A 22,462-nucleotide genomic window follows, 5' to 3' on the forward strand; every position below is an offset into this window, starting at 1 on the left:
CTATTTATGGAACTTGAGTGTGCACCAAATTTGTTTCTAATCTAAATTGTGGTTTTGTACATATAGAGATAGTTCGAGAACTTTTTGATCACCCCTCGTACTAGTTGATACTAGCACAAGGTTTTTCATATCGATTTTATGTGTTTAATTTCTTTGTGTTTCATTGGTGATAATTAAACTTTTGAAAGATATTATAAGTTATCCGTGGCAAACTTACAAACTCTTAATTTTAGACTTTGATGATGATCATTTTTTCTTACCTGGAATCAAAGAGTTTATTTCAATACGTACACTATTTAACAACTGCTCTAAAATAATACTAAATAAATTACTTCAAGCCACACTATAACAAAATTCCTCTTTTAAAAGTGTTTATATTATTTAAAATATTTTGCAACTGTAATCCTCTTCTACATTTAAAGATTGTTATGTCCCTCCATATTAAAAAGAGGTCTGGAAAACAAAATTCTGTGCTAAAAATAGACCACGTGCTGCTATCAATGAACTATTTTCAGGGTTCTTTACACTCTTTTTGAAGACAACGATAACTTGTTTTGAACTTAAAATTATCATTTAAAAGTGCAAAATTTAGACATTTTCTCAACAAATGGTTGTAGAGAGAACATTAATGCACAGTTTGCGTATTTTTTTGGATTTTTTAAGGCTCTGCTGAATGCTGTAGCTGCGCAGTTCTAAGGAGCATATCAAAAGCATTTTTCTGCAAAAGTATAGATTATATATGCACAACATGCATTCAGTTATGCATATTTATTGTATCTTTATCATAAGGGTTTAAAATTTGATCAAAATATAATGTACTTTAGCCATTTGAAGAAATGTTTACATTTTGTTCTCACTGCACTAAAGGTGGCCGTACATCCCCCTTAAGAATGCATGACGCTGCAGAATGACGCATAACTCGCTTGAGTATTCAAGACTTCCATGGATATTATTCTAAATACTGATGACAGAACATCAAAAAAAACATACTAGTATTAAATCTAAATATTACTATTTTTTCACCAAAAAAAACATCTGCGCCGATATGTATTTATACCGCAATATGGCAATTTTAGAGGTACTTGTATTAATTGGGCATCGAAAAAATAAACTTTGTAATGAGTCCCTAGAGCAACCTATAGATGCTAAACTTTTTCGAAATTTCACAATTTGGTGACTTTTTGCAACTTGGCTGAAAAAGAAATCTCTAGGGCAGAAATAAAAAAAATATTGAAAAAATGTGTGATAATTTGGCGCTTTTCCAACAAATTTAATTAGGGTCCAAAAGTAAAATTTAACAACTTTTGAGATACTCCCTTAAGAAATCAGGGGGTCGTAACATAAAGGCTACTTAAAGACGTACAACACACTGGGGGAGATAACTCTTGCGATTTCAATTGAACGTTTGACGTGACGTCAAATTTAACGTCAAAAATAAAGCGTCAAAACGACGAGTAAAACGATCCCGATGTATATCAATCATGAAAGAAAATTGGGATATGGGGCTTGGCTGTGATTGTGCGTACCATACTCAATCAATAAGTATTTTTTAATTAACCCGATTAAACTCCGTAAAAAGCAAGACATAAAATACCATCCCTTAATGTTTATTTCATTTCATTTCATATACAATAATAAAATTGTATTCTTGATCAAAGCGCAGCATTTTTTTATTCTGAAAATTTTATTTGACATTGCCGAAATTCTCATTATGTATACAATTGGCTCTATATAACATTCCGATTAATGATCTTTATTTTAATTTGTGCATTTACGATATAAAGATTGTTTTTCTTCTTTAATTAGATAAAACAACAATAATAAACAAAAAAACTTTTTACAATGTAAAATCGATGTTGACCCTTACTGATCAAAGAGGAACAACTCTGAAAATGTAGGAGATGTTTTTTTCCTCCCTTTATTCACGGTTTTCCACAGAATCAGATACATTTACAGCAAGACCTGATAAATCCGAGAATTGAATACTATAGACCTCATAACAACAATGTAAGTATAGAATTGAAAAGAATTGTTCACTTGTACTGAAATTATCTGCATTTATGAATATCCTATTGCAGCAAATCGTTTGACTTTCTGTCAACAATGTCGGTTCGCATTTCCTCGAATCAAAACAAAACGTAGCCTATAAGATTTTGAAAAATATCAAAGTGCGATTTGATATAAATTGAAATAGATGAAGAGTTTAATGTTTGATATTTTGAAGTTAATGTGGACGAATACGGAATTTTTATTTTAACCTTAGAAGCGACGACATTGAAAGAAATGCGTATAATATCATGAGGGGTGTACATCTATGCAACTGTCGATGTATCCCCACGGCCACATACTGTCTCGTTTGAAATAATGACATGAAAGAAACTACAATTATTCCATTTATATCACAGGAGATTTGAACATACACCATTTTTTAATGAATGAAATTAAAGAAATAAAATTAAAAATCGACGTGTTCAAGTTCAACAAAACTTGAATTCGTATCCAGGTTTCATGTGATAGGAATGCATAACGCATACATATATGGACTAAACACTAAAATCCTTCAGTAATTTTTTCATGATACATATAAAAAGAGTAGTCAATATTTATTTATTCTGCATTCATGAATTTAAAAACTAATGCATACCTCCGGGATTCAAATGACGAAATACCAGTATATTTGCACTGTAAACGACGTTTCGTCAAACGCTAATGGTCTGCGACGCAAAAAAGGAAGGGGTGGGGGTGATAGGGGTACTCAAAAATTGCCTAAAAATCTACATTTAAATACGCTTTACATATGAGAACTTTTAAATTTGTAAGTTAATATATTTTTGAAGCAAAAGCAGTATTCCAATTTAATTTTTTTAATGTGTATTTGTAGATTCATATAACGAAGTGATCGACCCCGGTCTGAAAGACGCGCGGGAATGTGATTTATTGAGAAAGGGGGAGGGGGTAATTTTCCGCTATTAAATCAAAACTGGTCGTACAAAAATTATACAAAAAATTGTGAAGATTATTTTTACTACCAGCTACCTAAAGAAAGTTTTTTACCAAAATTAAACGACAGGTTTTTTCTCAAAAAAATTTTGAATTTGAAAAATACGCAATTTTCAAGGCTAAGATAATTCATAGTTTTTCAGTTTAAAGTCTTTAAAAATTATTTTGATGATATTTATATAAAAAAGATGTCTATGTTTTTGTGTTAAATGGATAAAGGAATAAGCCAATGAAATTTGACATTTATATCTAACCTGGCTTTTTTGAAAATCAAGGTTTAAGTAGTTCATTGATTAAAAATTTTCTCTCCTTGTAAACAACTAAAGGGGGGTAACTTTTGGAAGTTCCTGTCCAAAAACCACTCGAACAATTTTGTCCAAAATGTGCATACCTGCAGTAGATATAGTCATGTACTAAATATACAAAAATAACGAAAATTAAACGACAGGAATTTTTTGGGGTAGGTGTGTTGTACATCCTTTAGAATTTTATTTTTTCGTTGGGGGGGGGGGGTGATCACTGATTCCAATTTGACTTCAGAGAGAGAGAGAGAGAGAGAGAGAGAGAGAGAGAGAGAGAGAGAGAGAGAGAGAGAGAGAGAGAGAGAGAGAGAGAGAGAGAGAGAATTGCTGATAAGTGGAGACACACGAAAAAATATCCCGATATTTTTTTGTATCCCTCATTAAATTGCAAATAAGTATATCATTAAACTTCTGCAGTTTTTGCTTCAGACATGCATGGCCTGATACATAGCGGGAATTCAACATGTATTGAACTTTCAAGTTTAAGTAGATAGATGGTCGATTATCTTTTCTTGTCTGCGATAATAACAGGGTAAGTGAACATTTGTCAAAACACAAGAGTTACAAAAGGTAACTGAAAACATCTCAGGTGATAAAACAATTGTCGTACATTTACAATGAACCACAAATCGCCACTTTCTGACCGTGCGGTATTTGTTTCCAAACATTCCGAATAATTTATAACATGTATAATTATAATTTTAATAAGAAATCTAATCTAACATGACTTAAACCGATAGGCAAGGACGTCAACTTTAATATGTAATTAATTAAAACCCTAACTGAATCACTTTTAGCAATATATCTATATAAAATCAAAAACCATAGGTTGACTCATATGAAATATTTTTAACATAAGTTTGACTTAGCTAAGACCTCGCTAAGTTCGCTTTATGTTACGGTTTAAGACATACTTAAGTAGTACTTAGACAGGTCCTAAGATTGTGCCTAAACAGTACTTACGACCCTACTTAAGTCAAAAACTTAGCAAGCTTTATGTTACGAGCACCAGGATGGTAAATATTCAATTTTTTAATCTTAAAACTATGGTGTCCGGATAGGGCCATTTGCGTTAGCGCGACATCGCGTTCAGATAAAGCCGTGTTAGCGCGACAGCGTGTTGTGCAAAGTTGTGTCAGCGCGACGGCGTGTTGTGTGTTAGCGCGACGGCGCGTTGTGCAAAGTTATGTTAGCGCGACGGCGTGTTGTGTGTTAGCGCGACGGCGTGTTGTGTGTTAGCGCGACGGCGCGTTGTGCAAAGTTGTGTTGGCGCGACGGCGTGTTGTGCAAAGTTGCGTTAGCGCGACGGCGTGTTGTGTGTTAGCGCGATGTCTCGTTTATCTGAACGCGATGTCGCGCTAACGCAAATGGCCCTATCCGGACACCATATAAAACTATGAATATAACATGTATAACAGTAAAAATTAATTAACGAAAACTTATCAATATCCCAAGGGCAGAAATAATTAGACGTTACGTCAAGTGTCTGCGAAACAGAAGATACTCTCCTAAAAGAAGCACCTGTATTCGTCTGCTTCTCGCTGATGCACTCTCAAGTACACCTTTACTATAAAAAGTTAATTTTGGCGCTTACGTAATCTTTGTGAGGCTATTTTTAGTGTAATATTATTTTCGGTCATGTAAATATTTTAAACTTCTCATAAACGTTTCCTTGCAATTAAAAAGATCCATACCGTTTTTATATCAAAATATAGGCTACAAATTCTCTTTTCTTTATTTTCATTTTGTAACGGATGTAAAAAGTAAATATTACTGGGCATGCGCAATCCAAATTAAGCAACAATGGCAGAAGGCGAGCGAGATCGAATACTTGCTGAATTTCAGGTATAAATTGAGGCTGTTTGTCAGTTGAACCACATAAAGCATGTCTTAATGGAACATTGTAACACAAGTCTTTCTACCAGTAGTATACATTTCATTCTTAATAATCATTGAATGGTACATTTTTCTTCAAAGTTGAACGTTTCACCACACTGTATTCATGAGTTTACTGCCTCAGAATGTACATGCAGAGATGAGATATAATTGTACATCGTGTTGTATTACTTTGTGTGTTTTTGTTTAACTCCATGCCGTAACTAACTGTATTATTCTTATATCGTAAAAGCGTTGAGGTAATTGATTATGGAAGGGTAAAAAAAAATAAAAAAACCTTGACATGCTTTTTTCTAACTGAGCTACATATATGTACTCCATAACAGATCTGTAGACTGTTATTATTGAAAACAAATATTTGTCTCAAAGCATCTTAACAACGATCAGCACATGCAGGGATTTATTTATTTATTAATGTGTTAAGTTATTAACAATTCAGGATGTGGATCGGGAGTAATCATTTGGGTCAGGGTATTTTTGTTGTGCAATTACTATTATCATGAACAAGCCGGAGTATATTTTAACAGACATAATGTTCAAAATATTTAAGGAATTCATCCCACTTGAATGCTTAGTGTGTGTTGACAGGTTATAAGAGTCGAACAAGGATTAAAACAACAACAAAAGTTACAGGCAATTTCGTTTTTAATAAAATATGTATGATAATACATGTAATAAAAATATTGAAGTTTCCCTTCTAATAATACACATATATGTCCATGTCTAGACTATTATAATATTGGTATTTTAGGCTTTTACAGCCTTGGAGGACATTGATACTTGCATCCAAATCTTGGAGTCAAATGAATGGAATTTAATGGTATGTTGAAAACATATTTACATCAAGTTATTTATTATTGTTGCAATGTTTTCAAAAGGATGATGAGGATAATTATAATTCATTATGTGAGTTAAAAACAACATGATTAAAAGGTATATTTTAACTTGTTTTTGTTACTTTTATTTTGATTTTTGTTCTGATTTTACAAGTGCTTATTATTGTAACAGAGAGCAGTAAACAGTGTAATGCCAGGATCTGATGGAGGATTGTCCCCAACTGGTGGGGAGCCCCCTCCTTCAGGTTTTGAGGACATAAGCCCCCCTCCTTATTCTGCGTCCTCGCCAGACAATGATAACAACATTGCAGACTCCAGGGCTTTTTTTGACCCCAGTTCTGCATCAGAATGCAATGTAGCCATCCCCTCCACAAGTAATTCATCCCCAAAGCGAAGACATCCAGGAGGTGGCCCAAGACCCAGGATGTTAAATTTTAAAGTGGAGTACAGAGATCAAAATTTTTACTTCAGTGTTGGGGACAATGAAAAAATTGGTAATGACCATGTATTTTTCGAAACTCTCTATAAATAGCTGTACACAATATGATATCAGTTGGAATCGGTATATCATTCATTTATCTATAGACAAAATTATCAATGTATATATGTGTATTGTATTATCATTTTACTCCAGGCAAAGTGAAAGATCTTCTGTCTCAGAAAATTGGAGTGTCTCCAGAAAAACAGAGCTTGAGAGGCTGGAGTACCAGGAAAACAAGAGTGGAGGATGATGTAAGATATCGGAGTGTGATATGGTGTTAGATCAGCTCTAGGAGGTTGAGGAGAACGTGTGTTTTTATCTGATCATTAGTGTCACTTTTGGTTAAAATTTTTGGAGCATTCTAACTTGTACCTTCCTTATATAAGGTGCGAAGTTTGACCAAGATTTATAGAAATTAATATAATTCTAGGATTGAAATGATGATATAAATGAGGTTTTATTTCCAAATCTTTGTTATCTAAAGTACTCTTCTGTTATGTTACTGATATGAAAATTCATAGAACATTGAGTCGATTTGCATAATAAAGATCTACAAAAATATTGGTATACCTTTGAGCCCGCAAAATGCCAAATTTTACACTCATTAAATGACCCACTGTTATTTTCAAGAATTAATTACTATTTACAGAAAATTCTGAGAGATCTGCATCTTCCTAAAGAGAACACTTTATTTTTATTGACTCCTGATGTCTCCAATCCCACACTTGTCAAACCAACAGTTGATGTAGATATGGAAAGGTGAGTGAAGACATGCAAATCTTATTATATAATCACAGTGTTTTCCCTTTGTTTCACAGTAAAGGGTTAGAGATCAGTTGTAACAGGCTTTGAACAAAATCTCTGTGGACCTAACGACAATTAATTTCTTACTTTTTTTGTTTTGAAGCGGCATTTTTGTCAATTGAAGTGGTCAGTTTGGCCGGTAGCCAGTTCTTAGGGAAAACACTGTAATCAGAATCTTTAGCAATAAAAATATATTGAAGGAATGATTATATGCATTCTAATACAGTCATTTTTTATGGTTTCATTTAATTACAGTTTAACAGAAGCCCTAAATAGAACATATGCTTTGCATATTAATTTCACAGAAAATGGAGAAGTGCAGCATTATAAGTTGAATATGCCTGGAAGTAAAACTATTGGAGAGGTAGATATCTTTGTCTTGAATAAACTAGAAAAAAAAATAAATGAATCTGTATTTTTTCAATGTTTTTCTGTATGGACGAAATCTTGTTTTGTCTGATTGGATGATATTGATATCTTTAAATATATTGCTAGCTACATTTTTAAAAGAATTTTGCTGTATAAAATCTACAGGTAAATAGTGATATCTTGAAATATGTTGCTAGTGACATTTTAAAGAATTTTGCTGTATAAAATCTACAGGTAAAAAGTGATGTGTATGCCCTCACAAACTTGCCAGCAAGACATCAGATATGGACAGGGTGGCCTGATTCTGCAAAAAATGATGACTCAGTAAGACTTGTATTCATAAATGAAAACTTATAGTAAATCATGAGTGTTATAGAACATTTAAACTTAATATATATATATATGTATATATTTTCTATTTACAAGTACTATATCCATTTTGCCATGTGTTCTAATTTCAGATGACAATTGGCTGTTGTGGTCTGAATTATCCCATCCATAATTTAGAGCTTACAAAAGCAAACATTACAGCAAGACCTAAGAAGGTGCCATTTAATGTGAGTACATTTTTGTCAAGTATTTGCTGTGTATTTTGTACAAAAAAAAAAATTGGTCACTATGATACCCAGCTAACCAAATTATTGCTTATTATGTTTAATGAAATGTATGTTGATATTTTTAGGAGGTGGTACAGGAAATAGAAATCAGTGATGATGATGATGATCTAAATCCAATGGAAGATGACATGTTTGACCACGATGATATTCCAAGCAGAGGAAGACCTACACCTTTGAGTAAGTACATGTAAAACGAAAATATGTAATGATCAAGCACTGCAGTTGTATGATAAGGTTTTTTTTTTGCTTTAAAAAGTTCTCTCTCTTTTTTAGCTCACCTGAGCCGAAGGCTCAAGTGAGCTTTTCTGATCAAAATTTGTCCGTCGTCTGTCGTTGGCGTTGTCATCGTCGTAAACTTTTTACATTTTCATCTTCTTCTCAAGAACCACTGGGCCAATTTCAACCAAACTTGCCACAAAGTATCCTTAGGTGAAGGGGATTCAAGTTTGTTCAAATGAAGGGCCATGCCCTTTTCCAAGGGGAGATAATTATGAATTAGAGAAAAAATAATGGCGTTTTTTAAAAAATCTTCTTCTCAAGAACCACTGGGCCAGGAAAGATGAAACTCATGTGGAATCATCCTCAGGTAGTGTAGATTCAAGTTTTGCCGATCAAAGTTTTACATAGGAATATATAGGAAAAATCTTTAAAAATCTTCTTCTCAAGAACCACTGGGCCAGGAAAGATGAAACTCATGTGGAATCATCCTCAGGTAGTGTAGATTTAAGTTTGTTTAAATCATGACCCACGGGGTTAGGGTGGGGCAAAAATGGCCGATCAAAGTTTTACATACGACTATGTAGGAAAAATTTTTAAAAATCCTCTTCTTGAGAACCACTGGGCCAGGAAAGATGAAACTCATGTGGAATCATCCTCAGGTAGTGTAGATTCAAATTTGTTCAAATCATGACCCACGGGGGTAGGGTGGGGCCAAAATGACCGATCAAAGTTTTACATAGGAATATATAGGAAAAATCTTTAAAAATCTTCTTCTTGAGAACCACTGGGCCAGAAAAGATGAAACTCATGTGGAATCATCCTCAGGTAGTGTAGATTCAAGTTTGTTCAAATCATGACCCCTGGGGGTAGGGTGGGGCCAAATGGCTGATAAAAGTTTTACATAGGACTATGTAGGAAAAATCTTTAAAAATCTTCTTCTCAAGAACCACTGGGCCAGGAAAGATGAAACTCATGTGGAATCATCCTCAGGTAGTGTAGATTCAAGTTTGTTCAAATCATGACCCCCGGGGGTAGGGTGGGACCAAATGGCTGATAAAATTTTTACATAGGAATATATAGGGAATCCTTTTAAAATATTCTTTTCAAGTACTTCAAAGCTATGCTTATAGTGATATTTATAGGGAATCATCCTCAGGTAGTGTAGAATCTAGTTTGTTCAAATCATGACCCCCTGGGGGTTAAAATTCAAGCCCCCCCCCAACACACACACACCTCAGTAAACTTTCAGTTCTGATCTGATATGTGCTTTTTCCTAGCCAATTGCTCAGGTGAGCGATGTGGCCCCTGGGCCTCTTGTTTTTTTATTGGCTCTTGATCTTCTTTCCATTTTTGCTCATTTCATTTCATTAAAATGGATATATGTAAATAACATTTTAAAATTATGGAGAGGTGACTTAGACTAATTAATTTTAAGAAAAACTACCATGTTTAAAAATGTTTACATTTTATTCCATTTGATTCATCTCCAGCCATATTCAGGGCAAATCAGAACACTATATCTGGAAAATATTTCACAAGCTATCCAATATATCAATAAAATATTAAAATATCAAGATGGATCAATAAAAAATTTCACTGTTCAAGTGTACCCAGGTTCTTGCTGAATGACAATGAAATGCACCCTCATTCTTTAGTAAATCATTTAATGAAACAATTTGAAGTAATAAGTATACTGTAAATTTCAGTGCCTGAGTCTGTAAATGATGAGGTAGAAGCATTAGAACACTTTACCAAAGAATTCAGAGAAAGGTATAATAAACTACATTGAGGATTTTAAACAAAATACAATGTATGTGTATCAGCTAATGCATTCAAAGGAATGCATATTGGCTTATTTCTCTTGAAACATTCTTATAGTGTTGATTGTTTGTTTCAGATATGGAGAAACACATCCAGTATTCTATGTTGGTTCTTTAGAAAATGCAATAAAAGAAGCTCTAAATGGTAAAGCCAAAGATGTAAGTAAATTTCCGTTTTTCTAACAATGCTTGAGTAATTAAGTACATCAGTTGATTTTTTGTTTCTAAAGCTACCTGCATTTGAGCCTAAGAGTATATAAAAAAAAAAATCAAGTCCATTTGGATAAATACATGTACATGAATGTACATGTACGATATATGACCATCTTCTTAATAATTTTTTTTTTCAACAGAGAAAATTGTTGGCTGTGTATCTCCATCATGATGGAAGTATTTATATCTAATGTGTTCTGTTCCCAAATCCTGTGTTCTGACAGTGTGGTTAATTACCTTAGCAGTAATTTTATAACCTGGGCATGGGATATGACACATGAGACAAACTGTGCCAGGTAACACAATTAATATACATGTATTTCAATTTAACAGTACCCAGTAGGCATTTCTTTTTCTTGTATATAAAATCTGATAAAGTTGCACAAGTGTACAATTACATGTTTATAATGCATTTCATGTTTTGTTTATAGGCTCATCACAATGGCTACCAGACATTTTGGTAATGTAGTAGCTGGACAGATCAGATGTCTTAAACCAGAGCAGTTGCCTATGTTATTAGTTATTTCTAGAGCGAGAGCTACAAATGAAGTTATAGATATGATTCCAGGTTTGTGACAATGTTTAGTGTACACTTTAATATGTATAGTACTTATTTGCGTATAGGAGACCACACCTTTCTTTTGGATGTTTTACTTAAAAAGACCATTGACTGTTTTATGGTGAAAACCCAAAATAAATTCAGTTGCTTTGGCAACACTGCAAGGAACATTACTATATTACAAATGAAAGGATTTTAAACCATATGTTTCAAACCTGTTATTTTACATTGTAGGGTCTGTAACATTAGATGAACTTATGACAAGATTAATTCATGATTCAGAAAGCTTCCAACAACAGCAAAGGATAGATATCCAAGATGAGGTCAGGATTCAATTTATTAATAAATTTTACATAGCTTTTTAATCATGAAATGTGAAACTTCAAATCTTTTTATAACTTTCAATGGAATAACTGTGTGATTAAATACAGTTGTAATGTGTATTTAAACAAAAGTGATATGCTAAGGGTTTTCATATGATATTATGAATGAATTTCTAGGAAGAGAGAGAGGCTCGGGACACTATAAGGAGAGAGCAGGAGGAAGCATTTAAAGAGTCACTAGCTGCTGACAGAAAGAAGGTGAGGGAGGGGTAAAGAAACTGTGAATGTTTTCTCCTCACTATATGGATCTCTGTTTTTGTTCTGTAAAATGATAAGACTGTGGATCTGTAGGCCATATAGAACTGTTTAGAAATAAATAAAGTAACATGATTAGGTGTAAAATATGGTTAATCAACAATTTGGTTAACAGATAACATGATATTTAGGGGGATGTGATAAGAGAAAAATACCCAAAGCCTGCAATTTATAGCAGTGTCATAAATGGAAGGATCGCTATTCTTAGAAGTGTTGTGTCAGCATATTTTGCCCTACCAGAGAGCTACAGTTCTGCAGTTGCTTTGGGTAATGATAAGAATTAGTGAATTAAATTTTTCTTTATACACATAGGTTGAGGAACAAAGGATTCAGCAGGAGCTGGAGATCAAGAAACAGGAAGAGGAGGAGAGACAGAAGAGAGAGGAAGAGGAGAGGAAAATGGTAAACCCAAATGCTCCATTATCCTGCCTCTGATAAAAATCGTGAAATTTCATTGGTCGAGAAGAATACTGCATGAAATTCATTGTAGGACAAAGTTTATTCTAAACATGGCTCCTAGAGCAGAGTAGGTGTGTCAATGAGAATGTGACACAAATAGATTGAACATAAACCTCAACCTCAAAACTAAATATTCTGTCACACAAAGCAAATGTATGCTGTTTCTTTTTAAGAGTCGGTCCGCGAGAAAACCATGCAGAACTGTCCAAATCGAAAGTTGTCATATCTTAATGAAATTTGGTGGGTAGTTAGACTTTATGATATGTTATTAAAAAATGACCAAAAAAATTCCCATCATTCAACATGGCAGCCGAAGGCAGCGCCACCTCCTTTTTGCACATTTAAGTGCAAATGCACTAAAAAATTTCAAGAAAAATGGTAAAATTCACATTTGATTTATTTTACTCAAAATTAAACTTGCATTTCCATTAAGGTATTTTTAAGTAACATAAGTCTATGTTCTTTCAAAATTGACATTTATCATAATCAAATATGCAATATATCAAAGGGCAGACAACTCTTGAAAATTGGCATAATGCCAATTTTCAAGAATTGCCAAAAGTATTACAAATTTAATGCCCAAAATCTTCCAAGACCAATCTTTGAAATTAATTTTTTTGATTTTATTGTACAAATATAACTCTAAACATTTTCTTTGCAAAATATTGAGCTTGGGAAATAATAAATAATTGAGATATGGGGATTTACAAATTACCAATTTTCGAAAAAATTGCTCAAACTCAAATGGGTTACAAAGCCTAATATAGTACTTTAAATTATAAACAATTGTTGTTAGATGTTGAAACATGTAACAATTTTCTTTGAAATAATAATTAAGATTGAAAAATATTAAAATTAAAAATTAAATAAAACTAAATTGTCAGAAATTACCCCCAATATGAGGATTAGCATTTTGCCAATTGTTTAGAAATGAAAAAAAGCATAATAAATTGTATTGGCTTACTTGCAATTTTTCAACAATCATATGAATATATATGTTCCTTACATTTTGTAAGTTAGTTTCTTTTTAATTAATAAAAGGGAAATTACAAGTATTTAAATTCAAACGGACTCAGTATCATTCATATAAATTTTGAGATTTGAACATATAAAATTTGAGCCTTCAGTAAGCTGTTTGCTAGCTGCAGAACTGTGGCTCTCCGAAAAAATATATATTGAAAGACCGGAGAGCTACAGTACCACTAGGGCTGGGTATTGGCCGGAGATTTCGTATTGCGATATATTGCGATATTTTGAACTGTATTGCGATATGTATTGCAATATTTTCAACGTAATAAAAATGGCATTTTTTCACTATATTTACTTAAGAAATAAGGTATCATTTTTTGAGTGTTATTGGGATGTAAAACGGGTTGGTCACGTGATCAAATCTCATAAAGCCCGAAGGGCTTTATGGAAGATTTGATCATGTGCCAACCCGTTTTACATCCCAATAACACTCAAAAAATGATACCTTATTACTTATATTTATATTTGTGACTTATTCAAACTTTAAACTTGCCTGATTGTGACTTTTAACGTGTGAAATGCATTATTTTTCAAACCCAACGGCATGTATGTAATCCACTGACCGCGCGTCGACCCTTTATGACGTCACAGAGAAATTACGTCGAACGTTTATCCATACGAACATCTATGACCTCTTGACCCTGTACCTGTATTTATACAGTTATAAAAACGCTTGCTTTCAGTAGTGTTATATAACGGAAAACATTTGCAAATGTAAATATTTTAATTTACACGCAGAATGTACATAACCAAGATAAATAACCTACACGGAAAAAAAATCTTGTTGATTTCTTTAAGTTATGCTCTGAAATGCTCCCACAAAACAACTTCTGTCTTAATGTTTGGCTTAATAACAAACATTCATAAGTCCATTTTTATATTTAATGACAAAATTTCTTAATCTAAGCATATTGCCAATATATCGATATTACAAAATCGTATTGCGATACGATATTGTTTGTCATTGTATTGCAATATATTGAAATATCGATATTATTGCCCAGCCCTAAGTACCACTCATTGAAAAAATGTATATATACAAAAAAATGCGCTCGGTTCTGGATTAATTCTTCTAAATTCTTACCTCAATTGCAAAAAAGCTAGATTCCAATAAAGACCTTACTCCTTTATCAATTAACGGCGTGGTTTACATCTGTATGACGCGCGTTGGACCGAATTATCTTGCAAACCAAAATGGCAGTATAAATAGGCGAAATTTTAGATGATCTCAATTCCAGGTCCAGGAGGGCTTTTAGAAATAATTAAGGAATGTTTTTGTGGAAACGGTGAAAGAATATGTTAGGAACACACGGTTGGTAAAATTTTGAGATGACAGTTTTAAGAAGGATATGGTGACAACGAACAGTATTCAATCTCAAAGTCCATAAAACAATACAAAATAAGAGCAAACACGGACCCCCGAAACATCAGAGATGGGATCAGGTGCCATGGAGGAGTGAGCATCCCCTGCCGACCGGTCACACCCGCCTTTTGTTCCTTGTCACGATCAGGAAATAACGGAAAAAATCCGTCGTCAATTCAGTGTATAAATAATGGACTAACAATTGGTATGAAAAAAGTCAGTCAGCATGCATTTGACTCAGCTGTGATAAATTGTATTTGCTGACAAGGTCATTGTATCGACCATAGAACTTTCGAAATGATGACTTTAAACAAAACTGCTGATTTTCTTGTTTCATCAACTTGCTTGCTCATCAACACAGAGAAATAAATCGAGAAACAGCGCACTTTTTTGTGCGCAATAAATATATACAGTTTTTTTCAATGGGTGGCACTGTAGCTCTCCGGTCTATTATTATATATTTTTTCAGAGAGCTACAGTTCTGCAGCTAGTTGTTTGCTTTCTGCCAATTTTAAATTGGTACGATCTTATAAAAATACTGACAGGGGATATTATACAAAAAACTCCATAAAAGAGTTTAAGAAAATGAAAGATGCTGGAATTTACTCTTATCCCACCTCCCGAATCAAACAATTGTCTTCTTTTTTCGCTTGGGAAATTCTTTTCAGGTAAGTTTAATTTTAACCCCCCCCCCCCCCCCCCCCCCCCCCCCCGGACCCTTTCAAAATCGTTTCGAAGTCACTGCTATGACTGCGATTTTCGTGAATAAAAGATTTTATGAACATGAATAAATCAACTTGATTTAAATAATGGGGGATTGAATTTATAAAATATACATGTATATTGTTTATAAATTTGTGTATTTAAGGTGATTTAATCTAAAATTAAAAAAAAATAATACGTTTTCCGTTCCTCGTTTTAGCAACACCCCTCCAGAATCCTACTAGTTATCATTTTTAATTATTTTATCCATTTCAATATTAGTATGTAAATTGTGGGGAGGTGGATGGGGTTAAATGATTGGGTACTAGATACACTCGTATATTTAATATCCTGACCATGATCGACTGATACGCCCCCTCCCCCAACTGTTTTCAGTGGCTACGTATAACATTTAAAAAAAAACAATTTATCTCTGTCTGCAATGGTACATGTCTTAATAATACCATCATGGTTATTCAGAAAAAAAGTATCAAATATTAATTTACAAAGCCTTATACAATTTTATTAATAATGTTCTGAAAATAATTTTGACAAAATTTGATAGCCCCCTCCCCCACCCCCCACCCCCAATTTGAATAAATATGAATCCAGTCTTTTATCATGTTTATAGCCGGTTTTAATTTTTTACCACTTTGTATTTTAGCAAACTAGCGATGTTTCTGCTGCAGTAACGACTCACGTTTTCTTTGGGGGGGGGGGGGGGGGTAGTACCCTCCAACCCCCGAATAATTTTGCCAATATTTATCGTGGAGGGTCCTATATTGGTGGGGTACCTAAATCGGTGGCATCTCCTTTTGAGCTGATAATTTTTAATGGGAAATCTGACTTTATCAATATATGAATGTTACGTAACACAGTAGTTTAAAGTATGTAATGTAAAATTAAAAATATGCCTAGGAATGACGGTGTTTGGTTAACTCAAAAACACACTAAATTTATGAAACGTAAACAATTTACATGTAGATTGAAATTACCAATCATTTTTGAATTTGTTGAGAGTATGCAATCAAATACCTGTTTGTATTCTTATATTTTCTCAACTGATGACAAAACAAGTTGCTAAGACACTAAGAAAACTATGTGCTTTTATATGGAAAATATATGATTTTAGTTAGTCATTTTCCTCTCGCTTATTTCATATGTGTTTTTCTTTTCCTTTTCATATTCTGATTATGTATACCGGTATCATATACTTGTCCTCTGACCTGAATTTATATGTTGTAAATATTCTTCATCGTCCTCATACACCTGAAATGGTTTGAGTGAATAAATGTATATTTTGATAAAAAATATGTTATTATTTGATTTAATTTCCTATTCAACTTTCAAGTGTACTTGTTAGGAAAAATTTTGTAGCTGTTAATTACCATGAAAGACATGTAGGTTCCCCGGGGACAGAACCCTATAGAAAACATAGCTACTACATTAAGTACATGTATATGCCCCAAATAAAAAAAAAAACACCTGATGACATTTTATTTTTTTTACTTTCTACATGGAATTCTTGGTAGTTGATAATGTAGGTTGTCCCCCCTCCCCCACTCTGAAATTGCTTCCTATGGGCCTGTTATTTGTTTATTCAAGCTAAGTTGTTGTTTCTTTCTTACATTCAAATATCTTAAAAATAAGTTTTCCCTCTTTCATAGTGCAATAATGCTCCACAACAACTCCATAGGTGAAGAAAAAATGATCATACATGACTATTGACATACCTGTCACTTTTTACCCAATAATACAAAAGAGTTCCAACAAGGGGAGATAACAATTTAACTCCAGCAAATTGGTAATAAGGGGCTAAAATAAGCAAAAGAAAGTAAAAAGAAGTATCCAAATCAGTTATTCCACTTCTAAAAAATATATTAGATTAGGAATCTTCTCTTTTTCATTTAAATATCATAGAAATAATCCAAAAATATGGTAAAAGACTGTTATTTAAAATATGTGAAATTGTAACAAAATATGGTATTTCAAAGTTAATTTACAACATGTAGATATTATTTCCCAAGCTCAATATTTTAATACAGAGTAGAGGTTAGATCATTCTTAAAGTAACAATTAATTTAATTTAATTTCAACCTTGGTCTTGAGAGAAACGAGCATCTAAAAATGGCTAAAAAATCATACTTATTTATTTAGGATCTATAAATAGATAGGTAAAAAATAAAATATTCATTTGAATTAAGTTTTTCTTCATTAATTGTGTTAATTAGACCATGGCTATGAAAATAAAACAAAATTTGAAAATAAACTGATGACAAAAGGTAACTTTTTGACTTGATCAATTTGTATACATTTTCCATTAAATTTTGTGTGATTTTCGACAAATATGCAAATGAGCTGTTACTAAAAATAGATGCAGGGTTCGACATTTTTTTGTGGATATTCTGACTTCTACCTTTATGTAGAAAATTTTAAGCCACTTAAAATTCCCAAGTTGCAACCTTCCATTTGGACGATTTTTTGAATTTTGCATGGTTTTCTCGCGGACTGGCTCTTAACATGTGTGCAGCTTTTAGTAAGACCAGCTTTATGGTCCACTTAACATTGACCTTTGACCTATAACTACTTTTCAAGAATTCTTCAAACTGTTAATTGAGCTTAGGTCTTTTGAGTTTTTAAGTATGACTTCAAAAGCTAAAAAATATATAATATACATTTTTTTTTTTCATCAAAATACTTCAATGACTAAAAATATAACATTGATTTTAATTTTTTTTCCACCTAAAGACAAATAATTAAGACATCTCTGTTTAATATTATATTTGTTTATGACTTAATGACACTTTATTTCAAACTGTAATATATTCAGGAACTACATTGTAATCTATATATTGTAGGCAATACAGCAATCAGCAGCCTTGCAAATCCCAGAGGAACCCCCAGAAAGTTCTACAGAAGCAGTCTCTAGATTAAGGTTTAGAACACCTACCGGTGATGTGAAACTTCGCCGATTTATGGCTTCGGAACCACTGAGAAATGTCCTGTTTTATCTGACATCAGAGGGCTTTCATATAGAGGATTATAAAATTCTTACAACTTTTCCAAGAAGAGATGTAAGTTGAGATGATGTCAAAATTTTGCCAAGGAATTAATTTTGACATGAATCTAGATTATGCAGTTATAAAATTTTTATTTTGTTAAATGTGGCAACTGTTGAATTTACTTGAAAGGAAATGCTCTTTCCATTTAGTCTACCTGGTAGTCAGATTCCCAAGATATAAGTATACAAGTATGTACCATATTATTAGATCAAGAAGAAATTGTTTAAGATATTGATTTTAATGTTTACAGATTTCACAGTTAGATGAAATGAAGACTTTAGAAGAGCTAAAGTTGTACCCACAAGAGACATTAATATTGGAAGAAAAATGATGGAATGAATGTGTTCATTTGTGAATAGAAGTTGACTATGCGAGTGACTGTGATATGATTTGCCTGTTTTTAACTGCATTGTTATAGGGATGTCAATGAACTCTGGTTGCATCGGCAACTAATCGAAGGTTTTAGTCCATAGATAGTCAATTATATTATGCGTGAAAATATATAAGAACACATACAAGTAAGATATAACGGTCAAATGACATGATAAATGCATCCATTTTCAGACAAACAGATTCAGAGGAATTTTCACTTCCCCCCAAAATATGTTAAAAATACATAGTCTAATTAAAACAAAGGTTTTAGTTTGTTTGCAAGTGGCTGTTTACTTTATAGTAAGTTACTGTATAACCACTGATTTTGTTAAAATGTTTCCTGAAGCTTTCTTCATTTCTCTGCTGTCATGAGGAATGTTTTATAGGAGATTGACATGGATTTTCTCTGCTACATCTGCAGTGAAAGGAATTTTTTTCCAGATCTGTTTGATGCAGTCTGTCTAAATAATACTTTTTCTTGAGACCGTATGCGAGTTTTAGTCAAATATCAAAAGTGACGCTATTCTTCGAGCAGAATTATTCCTGTTTAGTTTTTTAAAAAATCAAATCTGCCTGTTTGTATAAAATTAAATTAAACAAAAGAGACTAATAAATGTTTATAATGGACAAGATATCTTTTGTATAACAAGGTTTGGATTGACATGATCTTATAGAAACAAGCGAGTGTTTAGATAACCACATGGATGTAGCTATAAATAGAAGTAAAGTTGTTTTTTTTTTTTTTAATTACATATTTGTACATTGTATACTATTGATGAATCATTTAAAATATGTAATGACTTTCAAAAAAATGGATATCTTATTTAATTCTTTCCATGCAAAAGGCACTAAAACTCGAGTTGCATAAAAATTTCTCTTATACATGTATATATCTTTGATAAAACAATTTTTTAATTCTAAGTCGATGTAAAGACCAATTCTATTTTATTTATTTAAATGTTCAGCTAAAATAAAAAAATATGCTATAATTTTGGTACAGTTTAATTTATAAGTTATAAATATTTTTAGCTGCAGATTGTTATGGCAGAGCAAATGTCGCCCTGACATACATTATCGCTAAGTGGATTGTCTCTTTTGATGGGTCATGTCTCAATGCAGTAATGTGATAGTTGAAATTTAAATAACTACAATAGTTTTTTAAAAGAGCATGCTTGTTTTCTTTAAACATATGTATGTTAATGCCAAGGAATAAAATGTTATAGTACTGGAGTGTGTGATGAAGGTATGATCTAAGATATGAAAATATATTAATTTGTGTCACTTGAATATGTGTGTACTAAAAATGTGTACATGTATACTGAATTACTTTTGTTAAATGAAAGTATTTACTAATAACACACTGAATTAAACTGTAATATAAACTTATTTAAAAATGAGCTGCATGATTATTTGGAAAGATTTTTTTTTATCTGTAAGGTCTTAAAAAGTAATTTTTAAATGGACTTGCATATATACTGATATTGAGACACGGGTACCATAATTTTAAAGGCTTTAAATATTGATGTTGAAATATACCGGTAGCTACTTCATTTTTTGTGGCTTTCTGAACCTTAGGACTTGAACTTTGGGATAAACTTGAAAAGTACATATACTTGTTCAAATATTGCATTATTATAAAAAAAAATCTAATTAATTCAATGAATTATATGGCACACCAGATTCATGTATGTTGAGTGTTAGTTGTTCTGGAAATAATTCGTTTGTAAAGAAGGAATAAAACTTGCTATTCTGCAGTACTGCAAATGTACCTAAAACATCAAAATCAAATTAAAAACCGTTTGAAAAATATATTTTTGTTATTCAGGTTTTCAGATTTAGTCCACAATTGTAGCGTGTGTCAATTAGTTGGGACTGTACATATATAGGCAGTGCTTGAAAAAATGAAATTTTTTCACAGAGCATCCAATAGCTGCAGAACTAGCTTTTTTGAAAAAATATACACATGTATATTGATAGACCGTCTATCAATATACATGTATATTTTTTCGGAGAGCTACAGTTCTGCAGCTAAGCATCCAAGGGCTTCGTAATTTCAATTGTAATTTGGGATTTGGGATGTCTGCACGGTAGTTCAGTTGTAGAGCACCCGGACGATTAGCAAGTGCCGGGTTCGAGTCCCATTCTAGCCTATTTTCCCGTTGTCTGTCATAATGTACGTGACAGAAAATGAGAAAAAGCGATGGATTAGACCTTGATCCTATATCTTCAGCCACGTGCTCTATACCAACTGAGGTATCAGGTCACCGGCAATCAAACCTGACTCACCGCCACGTGCCTCTTTCCTTTCAGATCCTCTCCCCGGAAGACACCAATGCAGGATCTTCACTTGTCAGGTCTTTGAACACCTGTCACCCCCAGGGCATGGTACCAAATGGATCAGGAAAGGTACCAGACTGAGATTCAAATAGGGGCCCATAATGTCATGTATAGTACTCTAGCTACATACAGAGCCATCTGGCCATTGATGATCCAATATCTCTGACTGCCACACCTTGTTTTTAAGAAGACTTCATTTGAAGCATCTTCGCTAGCCAAGGGCTTCTGATACGCTACTTTCCTCATAAGCAAGAGGAAAGTAGCGTATCAGAAACCCTTGGCTAGCGAAGCTGCATTTGAAGAAGAAACAGTATGTTTTTGAAACATGTACTGATGTCCACGTATGACCACAGGTATTTGTGGACTGGACCCCCCCCCCCCCCCAAAAAAAAAAAAAAAAAAAACCTGGGGCTTGTTTGATATTTCTTCACAAATTATATTTATTATATAAATTTTATTTGGGTGGTATTTCTGTCCACAAGTACCTGTGCGTATGACAACTCATTGCTTAAGTTATAGATCAATATATGATAAGTGTCTCAAATATTTACTTATTAGCTTTACTTTGCACCCTATACCTGTGACCTTTATCGGGAATTTTCAATTTGATCAGAAAGCCTTAATGTATTGGAAATGTTTTAATATAGTCTCTTCTACAAAATAAAAATCAAACGTTCCCCCTTTGGATTTGCAAAATGAGGAATGAAGAAAGTCCCGAATTTTTGTTGTGTTTTTACCATAGAATTTATTTTCCTTTCTTTTTCTAAAACTTTCTGGTAAACCATACAAGTATTTTTTTCCCCCAGGTTGATCAGCCTACCACTTTTAAAAACCCTACTCCACCCTGTATCCTATAGTGGGAGTTATTTAACCATGATTGTAAAACGTACGTTATATAATAACTCTTTTCCTCCTCACCCCCTCCCCCTTTTTTGAAAAAATTTCTAGATCCGCGTCTGAAAATCATTATGATAGCTCCCACTAATCAAAACATATGGAAAAGATTAAAATTTTTGCGAACAATCAGCTAGAAAGACAGGCGGTCAACGGACAGGACAAAAACTTTATACCCCCAAATAGTCGATAAAGAAGGCATAATGGGAATATAAACCGAAAACTATATATCAAAGTTAGAACTAAGATAGGTCCATTTGTAAGTACAGATGTCGCATAATACGTACGACAGAGTGCCATAAAAACATTTGCTCTAAAATAATATTTGTCGAAGTTGCATATATACTTTTATATAATCCTGGTATTAACCAAATCTTCATTTTTCATGCATACTGAGGCCTTATAATATGGATCAAGTGACAATTTGTCTCACAGACATACACTATACGCGATTCCATTCCAGTCTCTCCCCTAGCCCCACTTTCAGCTC

General features: G+C 33.0%; 1 protein-coding gene across 1 annotated transcript; it reads left to right on the forward strand.

Annotated features, from left to right (window-relative positions):
- The first annotated feature begins 5,048 nt into the window (after positions 1–5,048).
- Positions 5,049–20,550, forward strand: LOC134274675 (FAS-associated factor 1-like). The gene is given in 19 exon segments (XM_062756934.1): positions 5,049–5,147; positions 5,950–6,018; positions 6,207–6,528; positions 6,669–6,766; positions 7,165–7,274; positions 7,575–7,683; positions 7,923–8,012; positions 8,150–8,245; positions 8,371–8,482; positions 10,231–10,294; positions 10,422–10,503; positions 10,698–10,739; positions 10,741–10,853; positions 10,989–11,125; positions 11,351–11,439; positions 11,617–11,697; positions 12,067–12,156; positions 18,166–18,381; positions 18,620–20,550. Coding segments are annotated over 19 exon segments (2,043 nt in total). The 5' UTR covers positions 5,049–5,105; the 3' UTR covers positions 18,701–20,550.
- The last annotated feature ends 1,912 nt before the right edge of the window (positions 20,551–22,462 follow it).

The sequence above is a fragment of the Saccostrea cucullata genome, unplaced genomic scaffold (genome assembly GCF_032062105.1).
Source record: "Saccostrea cucullata isolate Sc308-1 unplaced genomic scaffold, CSIRO_AGI_Scuc_v1 ctg7669, whole genome shotgun sequence".
In the NCBI taxonomy this organism is placed as follows: Eukaryota; Metazoa; Mollusca; class Bivalvia; order Ostreida; family Ostreidae; genus Saccostrea; species Saccostrea cuccullata.